The 20482-nt window shown below is 44.2% G+C and overlaps 1 protein-coding gene across 2 annotated transcripts in view; it reads left to right on the top strand.

Annotated features, from left to right (window-relative positions):
• Window positions 1-20482, top strand: part of SLC18A1 (solute carrier family 18 member A1) — a 128554-nt gene that overhangs the window by 95412 nt on the left and 12660 nt on the right. For both annotated transcript variants that reach the window (XM_029603874.1, XM_029603875.1), the window contains 4 exons: window positions 3483-3526; window positions 4897-4957; window positions 5536-5631; window positions 10086-10164. In XM_029603874.1, coding sequence (XP_029459734.1) covers window positions 3483-3526; window positions 4897-4957; window positions 5536-5631; window positions 10086-10164 — 280 coding nt within the window. The remainder of the gene's footprint in view (window positions 1-3482; window positions 3527-4896; window positions 4958-5535; window positions 5632-10085; window positions 10165-20482) is intronic.

Genomic DNA, 20482 nt, shown 5'->3' on the forward strand with positions numbered 1-20482 from the left:
TCTTTCCTGCAGGTCGATCAAACTGTCGAGATCCTCCAGGAGGTCCCTTGCTCTAACTCGTCCTTGAGACGTGAAGACATTCCTTCCAGGAATATGCCGTGGAGACTGTCATCCCTCCAGTCCAGTTCAGTGGCTGGTGTGCGGAACTCAACTGCATACTCTGCAAGGGAACGAGAGCCTTGGCGCAATTGGAGTAGCTCGGCAACTGCTGTAGACTTGCAGGCGGGCTCGTCAAAAATGTGTCGAAACTCCGACATGAACTGTTGCAGGTTTCCAAGGATGGGGTCATTATGTTCCCATAACGGGGAGGCCCAGGCCAGGGGCTTCCCATCTAGCAAGGACACAATGTAACTGTTCTTCACAATGTAACTGTTCTTCACCAGGTCCGTTGGAAACTGAGAAGTGAAACGTATATAGCACTGGTTGAGGAACCCATGGCACTGCTTCGCTTCCCCTGAGTATCTTGGCGGCATTGGCAGTTGGATAGTCACAGGACTAGAACTGGCATGGAAGCCATTGCTGGAGGTGCTGCCGAAGACGTGGCGTCTAAACGGTTAGCCAGCCTCTCTACTGTCGCCGTCAGGACATCTAGGCAGTGTTGCTGCTGTTGCAGCCATTGGGCGATTCCGGGAATGACCTGAAGGCCGGCCAGGTCCATGGCCTTGCAAACTGTTGGATTCGTGGACCCTTGAGCCGGCTGGGACAGATGATGACGCACCGTGGGAAGACCCACAGTGGATGTCGAAGCCGGGAGGCGGCACAGGGCAGGAGACCAGAGGAATCTTCACCACTGGAAGCCCGAGGTCCCCCCCCAGGAGGAGCCCCATGAGGACCCGAGTCGCTTGGACTTAGGCGAGACCCCATGGACAGTACAGGACAGGATACCGGAGAATGAGTCAAAGTCAAAAGCCAGTGGACGAGCCGAAGTCAGAAGCCAAAGTCAGGAACCAGGAACAGCAACTAGCAACTCTGGAAGAGTAAACCTCGTTGCAAGGCAAGGAGTAGAGCTAGTTGCAGGGTTTAAATACCCTGAGAGCGTCTGATGTCATCCCAGGGCAGTGCTGTACTTTCCCGCTCTGGCCCCTTTAAATGTTGAGCCCCTGTGTGCACGCCTAGGGGGCGGGGCCAGCCACGGATGATTGGCGGCATCTCCCTCGAGGAGGGAGCGCCATGGCAGGAGCCAGGCAGGGCCGTACTGGTCGAAAAGACGTTGCGGCGGCCCAGAGGTAGGTGGAGGGACCAGGGCACGGCCCGGGACCGCAACATCTTCTTTTAGAGTTCTCTTTCTTCAATTTACGGAGAATAGGGTGTTCTTGCGAACAGTGCCCTCATTTCTGCCAAAGATTGTTTTGGCTTTTCATCTTAATCAAACAGTGGAAATTCCCACCTTTCTGAATTTGGATTTGTCTGTGCCACACACGATGGAACTTTTGTGTGTTGGATATGCAGTGAGTGTTGTTAAGGTATCTCATGGTGACTAATAGTTTCTGGAGATTGGATCATCTTTTTGGTACTTTGGAATGGGCCAAGAAAGGGGTGCAAGGCATCCAAGACTGCTCTTGCAAGATTGTTGAAGGATGCGATTAACTCGACATATATTTCTAAAGGCTGTCCGGTGCTGGAGAGTCTACGGGCTCACTCGGCAAGCATCCTCATGAGCAGAGTATCAGTTGGTTTCTCCACAAGAAATGTGTCGGGCAGATACTTGGAAGTTTGTACACACTTTCTCCAGGCATTATAGATTAGATGTCCGAGATCCGGCCTCAGTGGAATTTAGGGAGAGTGTATTGCGAGCAGGGTGATCATGTTCCTTCCTAGTATAGGGGAGCTTGTGTACATCCCAGGAGTTGGTATTGATCTGGGGTATTAACAGGAAAGGAAAATTTGGTTCTTACCTGCTAATTTTCGTTCCTGGAATACTACAGATCAGTCCAGAACCTTGCTCATTCAGTAAAGCCCGCTCATCATGGCAGTATAGTTTGTTTATATGATGTTCTGTTTAATGTTGTTGAAATGAAGTTTCTATAGTGGCTCCAGCTCCCTTCTGCTTGTTGAGGGGGATTAAAGGTCTTAGTTATTGTTCTAATTATTCTCATCTTGGCTTGGGTACAGGTCATACTGAAGGACTGCAGGTGACACACTAGGTTAAGTAGTCGTGTCAGTAAAACTTTTCTTCTCTGTCTCCCATCTGCTGCCAAGGAGGCAAAACCCAGGAGTCTGGACTGATCTGTGGTATTCTAGGAATGAAAATTAGCAGGTAAGAATCAGTTTTCCTATACTTGCCCTCTTCACCATGTCATTCACCTTCAGTGGCATCACCCCAATTAGTAATTCAAAATCAGAAACATCCTTCTCTTTAGTGGCCAAGAAATGTGACTATTTATCACCACCGAGTCATACATTTACATAAGGACACTAATTCCTAGCCTTTCTGCACAGGTGGGGGTGCAACCTTCAAAGGGATTTGCCCAGATAAAATGTCCTGAATAAAAACGTCCCTCCTGAAACAGGGATAAAAGCACCTGTGGCTTCCATTGCACGCATACTTTTAGCCACAGGCAGAAGAGGCATTCCTGAGAGTGTGTTGAGGTGGGAGAGGGCGAAAACATCCTAGGTGCATTTGATTTTCAAATATAGGCCTGCTATTTTGCCACATCCTCCACCACAGGCACAAACAGGGGGCACAACTTACATGGATGTGTTCAATGCCCATACTCTGCACTTGCTGATTTTCACAAAGAGGTACGACAAGGGTCCTTTCTATTTGAAAATTTGCATAAAATATGCCTGTTGAAACCGTCTGTATAGTTTGCTACTATACAGGTAAAAGATCCCTTCCCATAATGAGGTCTTCGGTTTTTATTGCTGCCGCCCATGCCTCTTGAATTCCTACTGGGCTTTCTAAGGAAAAAAGGAGGATGAAAGACGAAACAAGAAGGAAAGTGCTGGCTTAAAGCAGTGCGGCGTGATGCATTTCTCTTCAGACTGTGGCAGCCCACCTGCCACTTGACTTGCTCTCCTGCTCAAACTGCTGCAGGGTCAGGGTTGGGGAACAGCAGCTACGGGTCCCTTTGCTGCTCTTCTGACTCCCCTTCCAGTCCTTGACTGCCTAATGAACTAACTAACTCTTCACTACGGGCACTCTCGCTCATTACAAATTGCACCTAAAAAAAGAGTGACTAGCAGAACTGGATTCTTAAAGGACAGAAAGGCACAAATTTGTTAATAGTATGAAAAAGCCCTTCTTAACCCTAGGCTCCTATGGCGATAAACTCGTCAACCCTAATTTCCTCGGGAAAACCCATCATTTTTGTCAATGTGCTATTTTTAATATTAGTATTGGTTATTCAGTATGTGATTATACCGGTTTACCGGGATAACGGGTGTTGATATTGATATTAGGCCGTCCCTGAATTCAGGGAGAATGGGTTCAAAGGGTTAATAACAGCACAGCAATGTTGCTTTGTTCTTGGTCCCCTCAGCGTTACAGCTCTGTATTCTTCAGCCTTCCAAGATCTTGCCAGAGGTAAGGCCAAAACGTTCACTTGACTGTAGCGGTAACTTGACCCCTCCCTGCTTGATCGTGGATAGTGGTATCTTCTCTCGAGGGTCCCAGAGAGGAGGGAAGGACAAGGCAAAAACAGAAGTGAAAAGCTGAATGGATACATCTTCAGAGAAGGAGGACGTCATTTCAGCATCTCCAGGGAAGAGTTCACCTTGTGGTGATTCACAGGTGGTTTGTAGGGGTGGGGATGGAGCTGCTGGACACTGATTAAGCTGATGATAGCAATCCTGCTGGCTTTTCTTATCAAAAGCCAATCAAGGCACTGAAGCCAGAAGTCAGGTATGGTATAATTAGTTTATTCTTTCAAAAAGTACAAAGACCAGGAGACACACAATGAAGTTACTGGGTAAAACATTTAAAACTAATAAGAGAAAATATTAATTTTTTAATTTTTAAGCTCTGGAATTCATTGCCAGAGGATGTGGTGAAAGCTTTAGTATAGCTGCCTTTAAAAAAAAGGTTTAGGCAAGTTCCTGGAGGAAAAGGCCATTAACCAAAAAGTATTTGAGATGCAGGGATCCAATAGTCAAAAAAAATATAAAATTATAAAAAGGTTTTATTGTAACACTATCAATAAAGGAAAGGATGGTATCAGAGCATGAGGTGTACAAATTTTAATCTACTGTCTCTTGCCCACAATGGGCTTAAAACAGTACCAATTACTTAAGTCAAAAAACATTTTTATTCAAAAAATACAATTTACTTATCAAAAAAAATCACTTAATAAAAAACTTTCCTTTATTGATAGTGATATAATAAAACCTTTTTATAAATTTATATTTTTTGGACTATTGGGTCTCTGCATCTCAAATACTTTTTGGTTTTTAGAATGATTTTGGGAGGTGTTGCTCTTTTGTCTTGTATTGGAAAAGTCCATTAACCATTATTAACATAGACTTGGGGAAATCTATCTACCCCTTGGGATCCTGCCAGGTACTTGTGACTTGGATTGGCCACTGTTGGAGACAAGATGCTGGGCTTGATGGACCTTTGGTCTGACCCAGTATAGCAAGTCTTTTGTTCTTATGTTAATGAACATGATTCCAAAGAATAAAGCATCTCTCCTAAAGCTGAGGCTCTCACAGGACCCAGGGGCAGTGCATGGTGGCCCACATGTGACTTAATAGGGTTCGTGTACTGAGGATGTTTAGGGCTAGCCATAGAAGGTCACAGTGTGCTTGTCTACGGTGCCCAAACATTGAGTAAAATGAATGTTTATGTTTCAGGAATAACACTGAAAGCAGGACAAAAGAGAGAGAAAATTGTGATGTGCTTGCGTACCTTGTTCCCTGGTGCCCTAACCACTTCTCCCTCTTCTGTTCTTTGAGCAGAGTACCAAAGGCACACCTCTTCTCACCTTACTGCGAGATCCATATATTCTCATTGCTGCAGGTGAGCTTATTCTGATTTTTGGTCATTTATGAATTGCTTGTACCTCTGACTGGTGGTTGGTTACAGCTCTGGGTGAGTGAGATCTAGAAAAGGAAGGGGAATATAAATTGGATAATGAGGGGAGAGAATGGAAAAGTGCTACCTATAAAGAACAGGGCACCAAGTGGGAGACCTCTTATTGCCAACAGAGGAAGACTCTCTTTCTCCACCTCCCCAAACCGCTTCCAAGGATACGGCTAATAAATCCATAATGATAGCTGGGCCATACCGCACCACATTGTGTAGTAAGAGCTCATCGTGAATGCCTTAACCAGGGCTGGGTGGGGCAGTGAGGAGATTGCACCTGAATTTACGGTATCTCCATCTGTACACAAACTTGGACAGGCTTGTCACGCTGTCAGAGTCTGCTCTAGAAAGGAGGTCACCGAGAGCTGACATGACCAGATAGGGGGTGAACAGCTTGGGTGAAATCAAGGGCTGAGCATTGTTTGAGCTTTGGCTAATCCCACAGCAGTTGTGACCCATAGGAATTCAAATAATGATGTTATCTTAAAAATTGGTTTTCCTTTGTCCTGTAGGGAGTCTCTGCTTTGCTAACATGGGGGTAGCTATGCTGGAGCCCACCCTACCCATCTGGATGATGCAGACCATGTGCTCCCCAAACTGGCAGTTGGGTATGTCCTGTGTTACTGTTCAGCACACAACAGTCAGCAACACTAGATCTGTTGAGCAGCCTTAATTGCAAAATATCAAGACACAGATAGCATTGATTATCCCGAGGAAAGAAGGGCGTGAGAGGATTGCACATTGCAGTGGGGAGGTCGGACGCAGTTAATGCCATCTTGCCTATCCATATCTGTAGCAAGGAGCCCCCTGTCTATGAGACCCTTCAGGCGCAGCCCCACACAAAAGGAAGCAGACGAGGAAAGCCACGTGGGAGTCCTGCACAAGGGGACCAAGGAAAGGTGGGAGAGGCCCCATCTGAAACATTGTTGTGTCAGTATCTTCCTGCAGTGCCCTCCCCCCCCCGGTACAAGCATCTGGGCCGGATTTTAAGACGTAAGCGCAGGCGTACATTTGTGCGCGCAACCCAGCGCGCACAAATGTAAGCCCGATTTTATAACATGCGCGCTCAGCCACCAATGGCCGGCCCGCAATCCCAGGCACAGCGCCAAATGGCCGCTGTGCCTGGAGGCTCTGGCCCCGCCCCCGGACTGCCCATTTTTTCAAGCCCCGAGACTTACGCGTGCCGCTGGGCCTTTTGAAAATAGGCCCGACGCGTGTAACCCCCCCCCCCCACACACACACACACACACGTGCGTAAATTCACTTGGATTTATACGCATAGGCTTCTAAAATCTGCCCCTCTGTGTAAGAAACCCAGAGGAAGGTCATTCTGTGGGAAATCTGCTGTCTGAGACTCAAAGTGAAAGGCCATCTTTCATTGGCGTCTATCACCAGAAGGGCTAGCTGATGCCAAATGAAGACCAGTTTGAGGAGAAATGAAAAGAGGGATATTTGTTAATTAGTTACAAACCTAGAAATCTGATAAGAAAAGGACATTTTCTGCCTCCTCAATACACAAATCAAATTTGGCTGAAGATAGTTTGGAAAGGGCTGGAGGTGCTCGTACAGCAGAGACTAAAGAATAGCCCGGGAGCTGCAATGTGCATCTAAATCTGATAATGCAGCAAAATCAATAACCGTAATGCCCTTAATGGGCCCCGACTGCTTTTTCAATAAACTCATTCATCTATGGGAATAACACCATCCTTTGGCTGGGGTTACAGTCCATCCATTAGCAAAGGTCAGTGAAAAGGGATTGTGTGTGTATCTTTAGAATTATACTTGATGTGCACAATGAGAGTGTCTGTGCACCTCTTCTTCATATGTGCCAGTATTTCAGGGACAGCAGATGGTGACGGTATATAGAGGAGAGTGTGTGTGTACAGTAGAAGGTTGCATATAACATCTCTATACTGTCAGGATGAAGCTTCAAGAGAATGAGCACCATCGACTTTCAACAAGGGGATATATTTATACACTATGGGGTGATTTTTCAAAAGGTTGTGCGTGGAAAAACGAGCATATATGCACGCACATGCTATTTTATAAATATCAAACATGCACGCATAAATAAGGGTTTGCGAGCAAATATGTGAGTGTAAAAAAAGGGATGGTCTAGAGAAATTCTGGGACGGGGTCAACATACGCACATAAGTTGCTATTTTAAAAGAGACTTACATGTGTAGATTTGGCAACTTATTTGCATAATTTTACATCTGCTAATTATCTTACATGCGATATAAAAAATGTTTATACTGTATTATTGGCAGGGTGGGAGATCTGGGTGAACCGGGGGGGGGGGGGGGGGGGGGGAGTTCGGGATGAAGAACCAGAAGGGTCTCAATGACCTGGAGATGGACTGGGTGAACTCGTGAAGAAATAAAAAAACGGGTCAATTTTCCTTTATGCACATGCTAGAAAAATTGCCAAATTAAATGCATAAATAGAGACTTGCGTATGTAAGTTCTACTTAATTTTCACACGTATTTTATCCGCACATATCATTTTAAAATAGATACAAAAAATGCACTAATTTTTTCAATCACATATGCAGTCAGCGGTTCAGCGCCACTTAGCCTGCTAATCTCAGAAAGCGGTATTTATCCTGCTACGTAAGTTAGCCGGCTAAGTCTCAAGAAGCGCTACTCGGCCTGTTCTGGTTTCAGAACACACACACGCTCACACTCACACACTCACACACACACCCTTGCCTGTACTTCCACAGGCCTAGCTCGGGGCTAATTCTCAGGTAAGGAGGGGCTTCTATACCTCTGGGCTCCTCCGATGCATAAACAAACAGGCACACATACACTGAGTCATTACACCAGGCTGCAGGTATTGATGTAAGATTATTTGAGCGCTTGCTAAGCAAAAGGATAATAAGATAAATAACAGCAAGCATTAGAGAGTTGATTGCAGGCAAATAATAACCTGCTAGACAGGTATTAAAAGATACATATAAAGATAGCAAATATTACGTTCCTAATGACAGTTGAAATGGCCCAAGAAATTTGTCTGCGCTCTCAGCTCCGGAAGTCTAACAAGCAACAACAATGATGCTATCCTTACAGCTTTGCTAACTTTTATGGGACTTTTTCTAACTCTGCTTTGAGCAAGATTGAGTCCCCCTCCCTCCCGTCGTTCTTACCGCGGTTCAGCACATCTGCTTCTCGAACCTTGGTGCTATTTGGCGTTTGTCTCCCAGGGCCCTGCAACTCCAAGTTTCTTATATGACCTTGGCTAACAGTTCTCATGAGATGAGCACATAAGCTTTTTTTGAGTATAAACATCTGCGTAGCCTTTAGAAGCAATAATGACCGTCATTCCCAGAGAGGACTCTCTAATAATAACAGCATTTGCAGCAGGTGTCCTCAACATCTTCCTTCTCCGCGGCCTTTCATTTACCTGACAGCTCTGTTACTAACTGAGGTTGGCTAATTGTGGCCAGCAATTAGACAAACCGCCATCAGGGCCTGCTAAGTAAGTTAGCCGGCTAAGTCTCAAAAAGTAAGTACTGCTTTTTGAGACTTATCTGGCCAACTTAATTATATATTTGCACATTCACGTGAATGTTGCAGGGTAGATTTACACACAGTTTATAAACTGTGAGAACACAATACATGCAAGTTATAAAATGCTAGGGCAGATATAGGCATGGACATGTACACACGGCTATGGGGGTCGCGTGGAGTTCTTTAAAAGTTATCCTCCCTAGGTTTAGTAGGCTGTACAAGTATTCTTTCTACCTCTACATAGCCTCCAGAAGGAAGTAAGAGCTCTAACAGGTCTCTCCACCCTAGTTCCTCCTGCTCAGCTTCCAGGCCTTAAGGTGCTGAGAACAACTTATTGGTTCCAGTAACTCCTTTAGTAGCCCGGGGGGGGGGGGGGGGGTCAATCAGGTTCCTCAGGGGTGAGATCCCCATCTCTGCCAATAAGCTCTATACAGGAACTCTTTTTTAGTTATACCCTACTACATTCTATAGTGCCCACTGTGGCCTAAAGGACAAGTCCCCAGCCCCATCACGTCACTTTTTTTGCCCTTACATATGTTTACATTTCAGTTTGTTTAGTTGTTTGTTTTGGTATATATATGTTTGGGGTATAGCGTGCACGCATGTGTTTTGTTGGTATACAGGTGTAAGTGGTGTGTGCACGTGTGTATAAATATATGTACACACAAACATACAGGTGTGCATATGATTTTGCACCCTTCTGCAGTGTTATGGCTGGGTATATTGTAGTGTGTAGGGGCATACTGCTCGGCTTTACGATACCTACTGCTCCCTTAGATATCCGCTGTGATGATCTCATGCTTACTCGAATTCAGATTCTGTCCTAGCCCCTTCCACTTCCATGGGGAGGCTCTTCCATGCATCCAGTGCTCTCTCTAAAAAAAAAACCTATTTCCCTTTGATTTCTCCTGAGCCTTCCCACTTTCACCATCATCCCATCAGCTTTCTCTGTTCCACCCCCTCCCTGCTAATCCACTCTCTCTCACTCTCTCTCTCTCCCGCCACCGCCACTTTTTCTCTCCTCCAGGAATGACCCAAGCATCCTACTCCTCCCTTCCTGTCCCTAGAACTCTCCTTGCTCCCATCCTCTTATAAGTCTCACAGCTCACAAACTTGTGCGCCTTCACTCTGTCCTCGGCTGAGTCCCAAGCCCTGGAATCCCGGCTGCAGTTTCTTCCCCAATGTGGCTTGCAGTGTGCATGCTTCAGGTTTTCCCCTCCCCTGGAGTGCTTGGAGCAGTAAACAGAGAGTCCTGGAGCTTTTTAGGGTTCCCCTGAATCTCTGGGAGAAATCCCGAGAGTTCCCAGATACGTGGAGCGTGTATGGACCCGAGCAATGATCCTGCAGATTCTCTCAGTAGGAAATGTAGAATGGGAGGAGGACGCCCCGCAGAACTTGGGACTTGAGCAGAATTCTCAAAGCCGCAAAGTCCACAAGAACTCTGTCAGGGAGAAGGAGCCTTAGCGATTCAGAAACTAAGATTATGCAGCTGAATCCCAAGCTGGAGACAGGGGGTCTCTGATGTGTGCTTCTGTATCCATCATTTCCAGGAATGGCCTTCCTGCCAGCAAGTATCTCCTACCTCATCGGCACCAACCTGTTTGGGGTCCTGGCTCACAAAATGGGCAGGTAAGAGTAAGTCCTCTCCAATTTCCTTTACGGTTGCTGATGTGCACGAAAGAATGACAGCAGGAGGAGCGCCTTTCCTGAATATGGAGGAAAGAGAGCTCTTGCTGAAAATCTGTTTTCAGGAACAACTTCTGATAAAAGCATTAACCTCTTCCCCCCCGTGGACTCCTTAGACCTGAGCATTGCCTGCAGGATCCCTCAGTCCAACGTTTATTTTCTTCTCTAATACCATTTGAGATAAGCAATACCTTTTTTATTACATGCATTTCTTAGAACCTCTCGTGAGAGCAGCTGTTTGACCCTCAAAAGAATCCAGCCATGGGGCAGTTCATGGATGTATAGGAGCTCTAACTTTGCTAGAAAAGTAACCCTCAAGCACAAAAATTCTCTTGGACTGCAAATGGTAACCATGTATATATATTATGGGGCATACAATTATATACAATTTCTACAAAAGTCCAATTTTTACCGTTCAAGAAATGAATAAAATTGATACCGCAGTATAATATATTAAGTAACTCTAAACTACAAATACTTGTCTTAATCATAGTTATATTAAACAATCCAACTTACTGAACATATGCAGCTAAGTTAGCAAGGTCAAAGAAACTTATCAGCAGATGGAGGAGCAAACTTGATCCTGAATCATCATCATGAACATACAAAACAAAAATTTCTCAACTCCTACAAGCAGAGCATCTGAAAACAGGTTAAGTATCGATAGTGTGTGTGTGTTCAGTTAAGTGAGCCTGTCTTTTTTGAGGGAATTTTTTATGTAATCTGCTTTGAAGTGCCAAAAAGGTGGAATATATATATATCAAACAAATCAAATTGTAGGATTTAAGAAATCTGCGGTTTGTATATTCAGGCTTTAGGATGATGATTTGGGATCAGTTTGTTCCTACTTCTGCTATTTGGTTTTTTTTTATAATTGGCAACCCTTCTGATTGAGGTACTGCCTATACGTGTTCAGTAAGTTTGATAAAATTGTGATGCAAGACAAGTATTTTTAGTTTAAAATTACTTAATATATTAAATGGTTGTAGCAATTTTGTTAGTTTCTCTAATTGTATAATTAGATTTTTGTAAAAATTGTGTACACGTACTGTGGACAAATACAATTTTTATTCTTAGTCAGATATTAATTTGTTAGCTTTTTACTTATTGGTTTGAGGATTATTTTCCTTCTGAGATTATGGTTTCTTTGTATAATTTATTTGTATTTGTTTTAGTGGATATATTATTCATTTTGGATTAATAAATATTTTGTATTAAAGTATTTTCTTGTATTTGGACTTAAAGATCATTAATAATTTAGAGTTATAACTAATTCGATTTTTGGATTACCACATATTTTGTTTTATGTGCACAGAAATGTTTTTGGTTTTACTTTTTTGTTTTTGCTTTTCTCATTTCATTTTGTTTATTTGAAAGGAAAAGACAGAAAAAAATGAAAGCATTGTTGGGCTGCCGAAAAGACAAAACAAATCAGGAGCTCCCAAGCCTCCCCCAATCCCTCCTGGCTGCTCCTGGGCCTTTTTATTCCAATGGTTTCTTCATGGAGAGGGAGCAAACACTTGCCACGCCACAGCCACTGTTGCAAATGAGGACGGCAGATCACGGCCAGCACCTTTTTTTAACTTCTTCCATACAAAATGGTGCTGGCCTCGATCTGCTGACATCATTTGCAACAGCGGCAGAAGCAGGCACAAGTAACTGGGGATCGTTCTTGTCCCTGAAGACTTTCAATGAAACGAAGACACCAGTGGGGTAACAAGGTCCAGGGCGAGCCTGGGAGATTTTATTTTTTGCGGCGGTGGCAGTGGGGGCTCAGCCTTCATTTTAAAAACAGAATAATGGAAAAATGACCAAACTTTTGTTAATTTTTCTTTCTTTTTTGCTTTAAAAATGAAATAAATGAAACAGGAAATGTTGTTAAAATGCTCCATTTCAAACCTTAATGGTAATCCTTTATAAATTTCCCTTACTTGGGGCTACTAAGGCTTCAACAGAAATCCTTAAAAACCAAGGAGGATATCAAGTGCTCCTAGCTACTAGAAATGCCAGTAGATAGAAAAATAGGAATGCCGCAACTCCTATGGGACAGGGGTGGCCAACTCCAGTCCTCGAGAGCCACAAACAGGCCAGGTTTTCAGGATATCTACAAAGAATGTGCATGAGATAGATTTGCTTACATTAGAAGTAGTGCATACAAATCTCTCATGCATATTCATTGTGGATATCCCGAAAACCTGGCCTGTTTGCGGCTCCTGAGGACCAGAGTTAGCCACCCCCGGAATGGGATGTCCAGAAAGAGTCTAGATCCAGAAGATTCTGAATTATTTCACAAGGACATCTTGCAAAACTTATTTTCAAATGTTAGTAACTGCCTATTCCAGGAGGCTACAAACTTGATTTCTTTCTTTGACCAGAATAGTAGATCAGATGGGGGGATGCAGTATATGTAGTCTCTCTGGATTTCAGTAAAGCCTTTAACAGCGTTCCAAATAGTAGACTGGAGACCAAGCCAGCCTGCCTGGGAGTAGGAAGAAACGTAAACTAGCTGAGAAGCTGGTTAAGCAGAGTGGTAGCCAGTGCTGATGCCACAAGGATCAGTACTAATATCCAGTGATATTGAGGAAGGTTAGAAAGCAAAGTGTGAAGCAGACACGAAAATCTGCAACAGAGTAGACATTATAGAGGAACAGAAAAGATGAAAGATTATTTTTAAAAACCGAAAGAATGGTTACGAGTTTGATGGCTATACTTTAATAAAATAAATGCAAAATTATGCATTTGGGATGTAGAAATCCCAGGACCAGATACTATTTTGGAGGGAAAGAACTCAGGGCTGGATTTAAGATTTTGGCAGTCATAGGTAGGACTGTAGGGTGAGGTCAGGGGTCCCCTCTAGGAGCACGGACAACAGAGATTTCACCACTGGAGCCTGCAAACTAGGGGAGGATTGTTTGGCAACGATGATGCATGGCCCTAAAGTAAGTGGGAGAAGATTCCTCTTTGTTGCGAGCATGGACCCCTAGGCAGAGGTGGAGTTGGCGCAACCTGTCGGGAGGACAAGAACTCAAAAGACAGACCAACTGCTGACACAGGACCAGGAATGAGACACAGGAACACGAATCGGGAACATAGCACCACAGGAATCAGGAACAGGAGCAGCGTAAAGGCAGTGCACTTCTCCGAAGGAGTCGACCTATTGCCAAAGCAAGATGGTATTGCTGTGGGAAGCCTTTTATGTGCTGTGGTCCTGACATCATCGGCAAGCGCCGTGGGTGATTTCCCGCCTCCGGGTCCCATTAGTACAGGTCAGGTGCGCGCTTCTTGGGGTAGCCCTACTGGAGCTGGCAGTGTCTCTCTCTGACATGACATCAAACCTGGTCAGATGTGGCAGTCAGCTATATCTTCATCCGGGGGATCTGCTGCGTTGTTGAAGATTCCTGGCACTGGGTTGGGGCTGGGGTTGAGTACGGCAGTCTGCGGGATGGGGACCGTGGGCCACTGAGCACAACACTCTTAGGCCTGAGTATTTTGCACCTACAAAATGTGGTGCCCTGGGCAGTTGCCTGTGTTGCTTAGGTCTAAATCCAACTTGAAAATGATTGGGTGTCATCTCTGATCTTAAAACAGCCAGTCAGTGTGTAACAAAACAGTTGAGAAAGCTAATAGTATACTTAGGTGCATAAAGAGAGGTAATACTTGGAAACAAAGGGAAGGAGAAATTAGTCCTTACCTGATAATTTCCTTTCCTTGAGCCTATTCAGACTAGTTCAGACAAATGGGTTATGCCCCTTGACCAGCAGATGGAGACAGAGATCAACAGGTTCACTGGCATCATCCCTTACATGCATCCATGCTGACTCAAGCCTGCCAGTATTATCTGTATCAACCTAACTTTGGCAACATGAATGTCACAACTATTAAAACAAATTCTCCTCCTTTCACTCTTTTTTTTTTTTTTTAAGTAGTATATTTCTAACAAGAAAACAGCATCCTGGAAGTAGCAGGACTACATCCTTCAGAGTGCAATCAAAACAGAAATGTATTTAAACTGAAGGAAATATAAACCAGCTTGTGCAGGTTTGCGCAAGCTGGTACTAGATTTGTGCAAGATTGTGCTGTCTTGAGTTAATCTGAGCAAGATTGCTTAAGTCCGCCTCAGATCGTGCAAGTTTGGCAGTATAAGGAAGGTCTTGCACTGGTCTGACTGGACTCAAGGAAAAGAAATTATCAGGTAAGAACTAATTTCTCCTTCGTCATCATCCAGTCAGATCAATCCAGACAAATGGAATGTGCCCATTGCCCAAACTATTATTGAATAGGTACAGGAACAATCAACTGGCTTGCAACACATGAGAGGGGACAATACTTTCTCTCTAATGCCCACAACCAAAGGACAATGCTTAGAACAAGCATAAGGAAGACCAAGATACTACCTTCTAAAACACAGAAGTTAAAATACAAATGCCTTTCTGCTTGCACTTAACTGAGCTCTCATATATAAAACCCGAATAAGGGTCTAAACCTCTAGGGGTTGTATAACCTTGAGGGGATGAGGAACTCTGACAAACAAACTGAGAAGCTATGTGTATTCCATCAACAACAGAAGAAAACTAAAGAAGGCAATAAACAGCCTTATTACAATCCACAAACAGACGGAAAGAGCTGCACAAATCTTGATCATATCCTTTGCAAGTCTCAGCAATATGTCCCTCAAGGCACCTACATGTCCAAAACACTGGCAGTTAAATGATAGCCACTAGGAAGAATGCTTCCAAGGACACAGCTCCAGAGCAGGCACCTAACAGGTGAAACCACCATCTTGAAAAGAAATACCTACAGTACCTGAAGTACCAAAACCCAAGGGAACAGCTGTAATGACAGGGAGGCCTTAACGGTTTTCTGCAAAATTCCTTCTACTTAAACTCCTCCCAAGAAACAGCAGTTCCTACAGGGAAGCTTAGTAAGGTTCATCCAAAAGTAGAATCCACAGTCCACCTACAATGGCAGAGGAGCCTCCTTGCTGCTGCTACTACTGACACCATTCCCCTGCCCGCAACTCACACCACATCAAGGAAACATCCACAAAGTACACCGCTCCTAGTTTCCACTGAAGAGCCTCATCCATGAAGCCCTTCTGATCACGGTGCATCAGATGGAAACAAACCAACCTTGCCACAATATAAGTGTAGGCTGCAATGCCTTCCTGGCTGCTTCAATGACATCCTGTGTATCATTCAAAGTGGCTATCTCCCCCCTGTGAGAGCAGCTTGCTTCCTGACCGAACAGACCAGAGCTCCTACCTTTGGAAACTGAAGCCTGTCCTTCTGTTGTGAGGCCAGAGGATATAACTTAATCAAGGAAAGGTGCCCGTCAAAGCTGTCTTATGGATAATCCCCACCAAATCCACTAAATTCTTAATAGCCTGATGCAAGGAAAAAATTCCTAAAGCTCACCTTAATAGGATCCTCTGATGAATTGGGAGTCTTCTCCTTTTAGTCTTTCGTTACACTCAACATAGACAAGAAGCACACAATCAAGAAGATCAATTCTTCCTCTATGGAAGATTGAAGAACATGGCAGTGGAATCCTTACCCTTAGAAAGAAATTCTCCTAGTTTGTTTGCAGAAACTGCATCTGGGCGCTGTGAAAAGATAGACTCCAACATTTGAACTGGTCAGGATCAGCTTTGTCACTGACTGAAAGGAATATCTCTGAGACTGCAGATCCCATCTGGTCACGAAGGCCTTCTCAGTAGCCCCTTGCTATCCCTTTGCCCAGAAAACTATCTCTAATACTGCCACCATGGAGCTAAAAAGCTGAAGGTAACTCCACACTGTCAGCCTCTGAGCAGACAGCGATGACAAAATCAGCAGCTGTAGCTTCTGAATCCTTGCTGGGTCAAGTGGACCCAAATGTTCCCAAGGAAAATGTTCCCAGAAATTCCATGGGACTAGGAAGGAACTACACTGCTTTTGGAAAAACGATGTATGTGGCCTAGTTCTTGTAAGAACTGTACCACGCCTGTGTAGCGACGACACTTTCTGTTTACAACTTGGCCTTTAACAAGCAAAGCGTCCAGATAAGGAAGGACCAAAATACCTTCCAGCCTCATCCTGCCAATGTTATTGCCACCATCTCCTTGACAACGGTTCTCAGAGCAGTGGTCAACCCAAAGGGAAGAGCCTGAAACTAAAATACTCCTCTAGCAGTGCAAAATGAAGGACTTACTGGAAGTCCTTTCCAACAGGGATATAACAAAGCCAGGGAGAGGGGAGAAATTCCCCTTGCCCTACTGCCAACCTGCTGGACTTCAAGATCTCCATTCTGAAATGAGATACGCAGAGAAACTGGTTAACCAGTTTTTCATATCTCAAAAGGGGTGGAGGCTGGTTTTCATCCAGCACCTACGAGATAGATCGAATAACAGTCCTAACCCCATTTATAGATGGTGCAATGTGTTCTTACAGCCTCTTCCTTCAGGATGGAGTGACAAGGGGAAACATAAGTGCTGTAAGCCTCCCTGAGGAATTCTAGGGCATAGCCCCTTCGAATGACCTCCAGCACTTACTGATCAGGCGTACTTTGGGCAGTGTGGTGAGAGCCCAAGGGAGGAAAGAAAGTCATCAGAAACCATACAGGAAAATGCCTGGAGGAAACCATCCCTCAGGTTCCCTGAAAGGTATATTGCCCTGTGTATCACTCCATAGCTCGTTGAAGCTAAGAAGCCCTGCTCAACTGAGGAAGGGAAAACTGGTCTTTCACCTCAAGAGCTGCCTCCTAAAATAAAATATGTCTTCATTTTACTTCCAGTTATGCTCTGAGCCATGAGGCTACTTGTGGCTGAGCTGCTGCCAGGCTTACTAGCTAATTAACCTTTTCATTATTCAGCCACAGCTACTTGATATGTCCTCCTCCAAAGACTCTAATCAAATTTCCAATGTGGCTATGTAGGCCGATAGAAGCCATAAGATGCAAAAAATGATTAAAGCTAAATCTCAGAACCCAACAGCATGGTGATGGAGCAGACCTCTGAGGATGAGATGGATGAGTTTGTTCCTGAGGTGGCTGGTGGTAAGGACACTATCTCTAATTTGATGGAGGCTTTTGCCGCTGAGATAACGCAGGGACTTGACACACGACTGGGCATCGCGGTGGAGAAGATTGCCGAGCTGGTCGAGTTGGTCCGGGACAACACTGCATGGCTTGAAAAGGTAGAGAGCAGAGTGTCAAATCTAGAGGATTCACTCACCTCTATGTGGGCAAAGCTGGACAGAGTTGAGAGAATGCAGGCAATCCTCTGCTATCAAGCTGGATGACCTTGTGAATCACTCTCGATGTAACAACATCTGGGTTGTTGGATTGCCAGAAAAGTCCGAGAGCAGTGACCCTGTTTCTTTTATGGCGCACTGGCTCCCTAATCTTCTGGGCCTGGAGGGGAACAATGGCACTTTTAAAATAGACTGTGCACATCAAACTGTGGCCCCGGCTTCGGCGCATGGTGGACGGCCACATGTACTGATTGTACAATTGCATCATTTCTCAGTTAATTCTCAATGCAGCTCACTCTGCTGGGAGCCTAACAGGCTAAAACGAAGTTACGTGTAACTGAAACAATAAAACTACTATCTGCACCACAGTCAAAGATGCTGAGAAGTTGCTCGATGCCATCAACCAAGTATCCTCACTTTCGGATCCAGTTTAAATCTTCCATAACTTTTGCTGTGGCTGGCATTGTTCAGCGGGAGTGGCTAAATCTGAAGTTAAGCTGGGAAGGAAGTTCCTGGTTTTGCAGACGGGATCGTTATGTTTTTTGGCAAAGTGAACAAACATTTGGGTTTGTGGTTGCAATGCCCTCTTTTTTTTTCTTCTTTTGCATATTTTGTATACCTGGAGAAATGGAGATACTATATGCTAACTTTTTCTCCCTAGCTATGTACATCCATGCTGGCTTGTGTGTGACCTCTGCACCTCCTTGTTTCTCGGTGTAGTCGGTGCTGACAGGAGAGTGCTTGGAGCGTTATGGTGTTAGGAGCTCCGAGTGCTGGTATCTATATTGGGTGATGACTGTGGGAGTTAGTGCTGGTTTGACATTTTCACATTATTGCTGTACATTTGACTTGGTACATCCCCGCTGACAAACTCCGAGCTCTGCTACCCTGGCTACTGATTATAGCTTCATCGCCACTACGTGTAGCTCTGCTGAATGTCGGGTTGGTAAAGTGTCTATATTTTTTATTTTTGGCATTTCACAGTTGCCTCTTCAAGGAGAATCTTTTTATCTGGCAGACATCTCCACCCTCTCTGACTATGCTATGTGATCTTCATGTACGATGGTTCCTGATCTATTTTTTTATTCTTTAGCGTTTTTGCAATCTGGCTGACAGTTCTATGTGGGACGCTTTTCTTTTACGTTGTGATGGATGTATGTTGGAGGTATTGGAGCTGGTGCTGTGCGTTAATGGGTTGTTTCTTACTTTTTCCCCTCTTCCAGCTATGACCAGCTCATTGCTCCCAATTTCAGTCCCACCAAAGGGGTCTGTGGTTAAGTAAGGGATCATGCACATCTCAGTGTTTTGTCAATTTGGGAGAAGGAAAGAGGAATAGGTTTTAAGTTGAACCTCAATATCTATGTTGTACTGAGTATTTTGGCTTGTTGTTGGGGTGAGGTTATTGGGGGGAGGGATAGTTGTCCCATTATGTTTGGGAAAGATGGCATACTTGGACACCACATGGAGAGCGTAGTGCCAAAAGTTAACAGATAAACACAATTGATATGCCAGTTTGTAATTTTGACATTATAATTGACTAGGGTTTATCACTAATGCTATTTTGGACACTGAGGAGCGGGGTTAAATCAGGTCTGTATATCTGGAGTTTACGTTCATATACAGTGCTTATGATACACTCTATTAAGAGTATGTCCCTCATTGTGGGAGGAAACATAACATAAATTGCCATACTGGGTCAGACCAAGGGTCCATCAAGCTCAGCATCTGCACTGAACAGATATCCAGAGGTTGCGGCATATAAGATTCTAAATAAATAAATATCCTGTTTCCAACAGTGGCCAATCCAGGCTACAAGTACCTGGCAAGTACCCAAACACTAAGTAGATCCCATGCTGCTGATGCAATTAATAGCAGTGGCTATTCCCCAAGAAAACTTGATTAATAGCAGTTAATGGACTTTTCCTTCAAGAACTTATCCAAACCTTTTTTAAACCCAGCTACACTAACTGCACTAACCACATCCTCTGGCAACAAATTCCAGAGTTTAATTGTGCGTTGAAAGGAAGCACCTCCCTCAATTTGTTCATTGTAATAATATCCATATATTGTTTTTACAGGGAATGCACCTCACGAACACTGAGCACGAAAAGCTGAAAGGGGGCTAGGTGGGAAGTATTTATTATTATCCTAGATCAGATCAGGAATTTTGAAACAACACAAAAAGGATTGCTCCAACAAAACTTTTATAAGTTGTTGGAAATATGTCACATGGAGCTGCACATGCTAGAAGTGAGCCATATTGAAAAAGCCTTTAAGTACTGTACACCCGTATGTACAATCCTATGAACATTGGGACAGACCAGGTTGGCTTTTAGCCAGCACAGTTAAACAAAAAGCATTTAAATCCCACATAGTTTCTCTGAAATGGCATGGAGGTTTTCTAGAACCTCTCAGTTTGCCAACCTTAACGGAAGACCAGTGTGCTGCATTGGTGGCACCCACTTTCTTGACCAAAATTCAGAAGGCCATCTCCGCTCTGCAGGTGGGACGTGCGCGGGACCTGACGACTATCCCATTGATTTCTTCAAAAAAGTTCTTCCCAGATGTTATGCCCTTTCTAATCTCACTTTTTAACTCCGCCAAGATGGGATGGCCTTCTCTGGATGACTTGGGTGATGCTACAGCTCATTGATTCTCAAGAAAGGATGCAACCTATTGCCCCATTTATTTGCTAAATTCTGATTTGAAAATTCTAGCCAAGGTTCTGCAGTTATGGTTAGAAGGGTTCTTGCCGTCGCTGATCAAACAGGATTTGTGAAGGGCCAGCTCTCTATGGTTAACAATAGGAGACTATTTGATGTATTGCATATGGCCATCAGAGGCGGGGCATCTGGCCTTATTGAGGCCAATATTCAGTAGGCCGTTTAGAGGACAAGATATCCGGCTAAGGTTAGTCAGATAACTTGTCCTGTATATTCAGCAGGATAAACGTCCCACTGAAAATACTAGCTAAAAGTTATCTGCCTTACCATAGCCGGATAACGTTAAACATATCCCGATATTCTTTTGAA

Source organism: Rhinatrema bivittatum, chromosome 5 (assembly GCF_901001135.1).
Source record: "Rhinatrema bivittatum chromosome 5, aRhiBiv1.1, whole genome shotgun sequence".
Lineage (NCBI taxonomy): Eukaryota > Metazoa > Chordata > Amphibia > Gymnophiona > Rhinatrematidae > Rhinatrema > Rhinatrema bivittatum.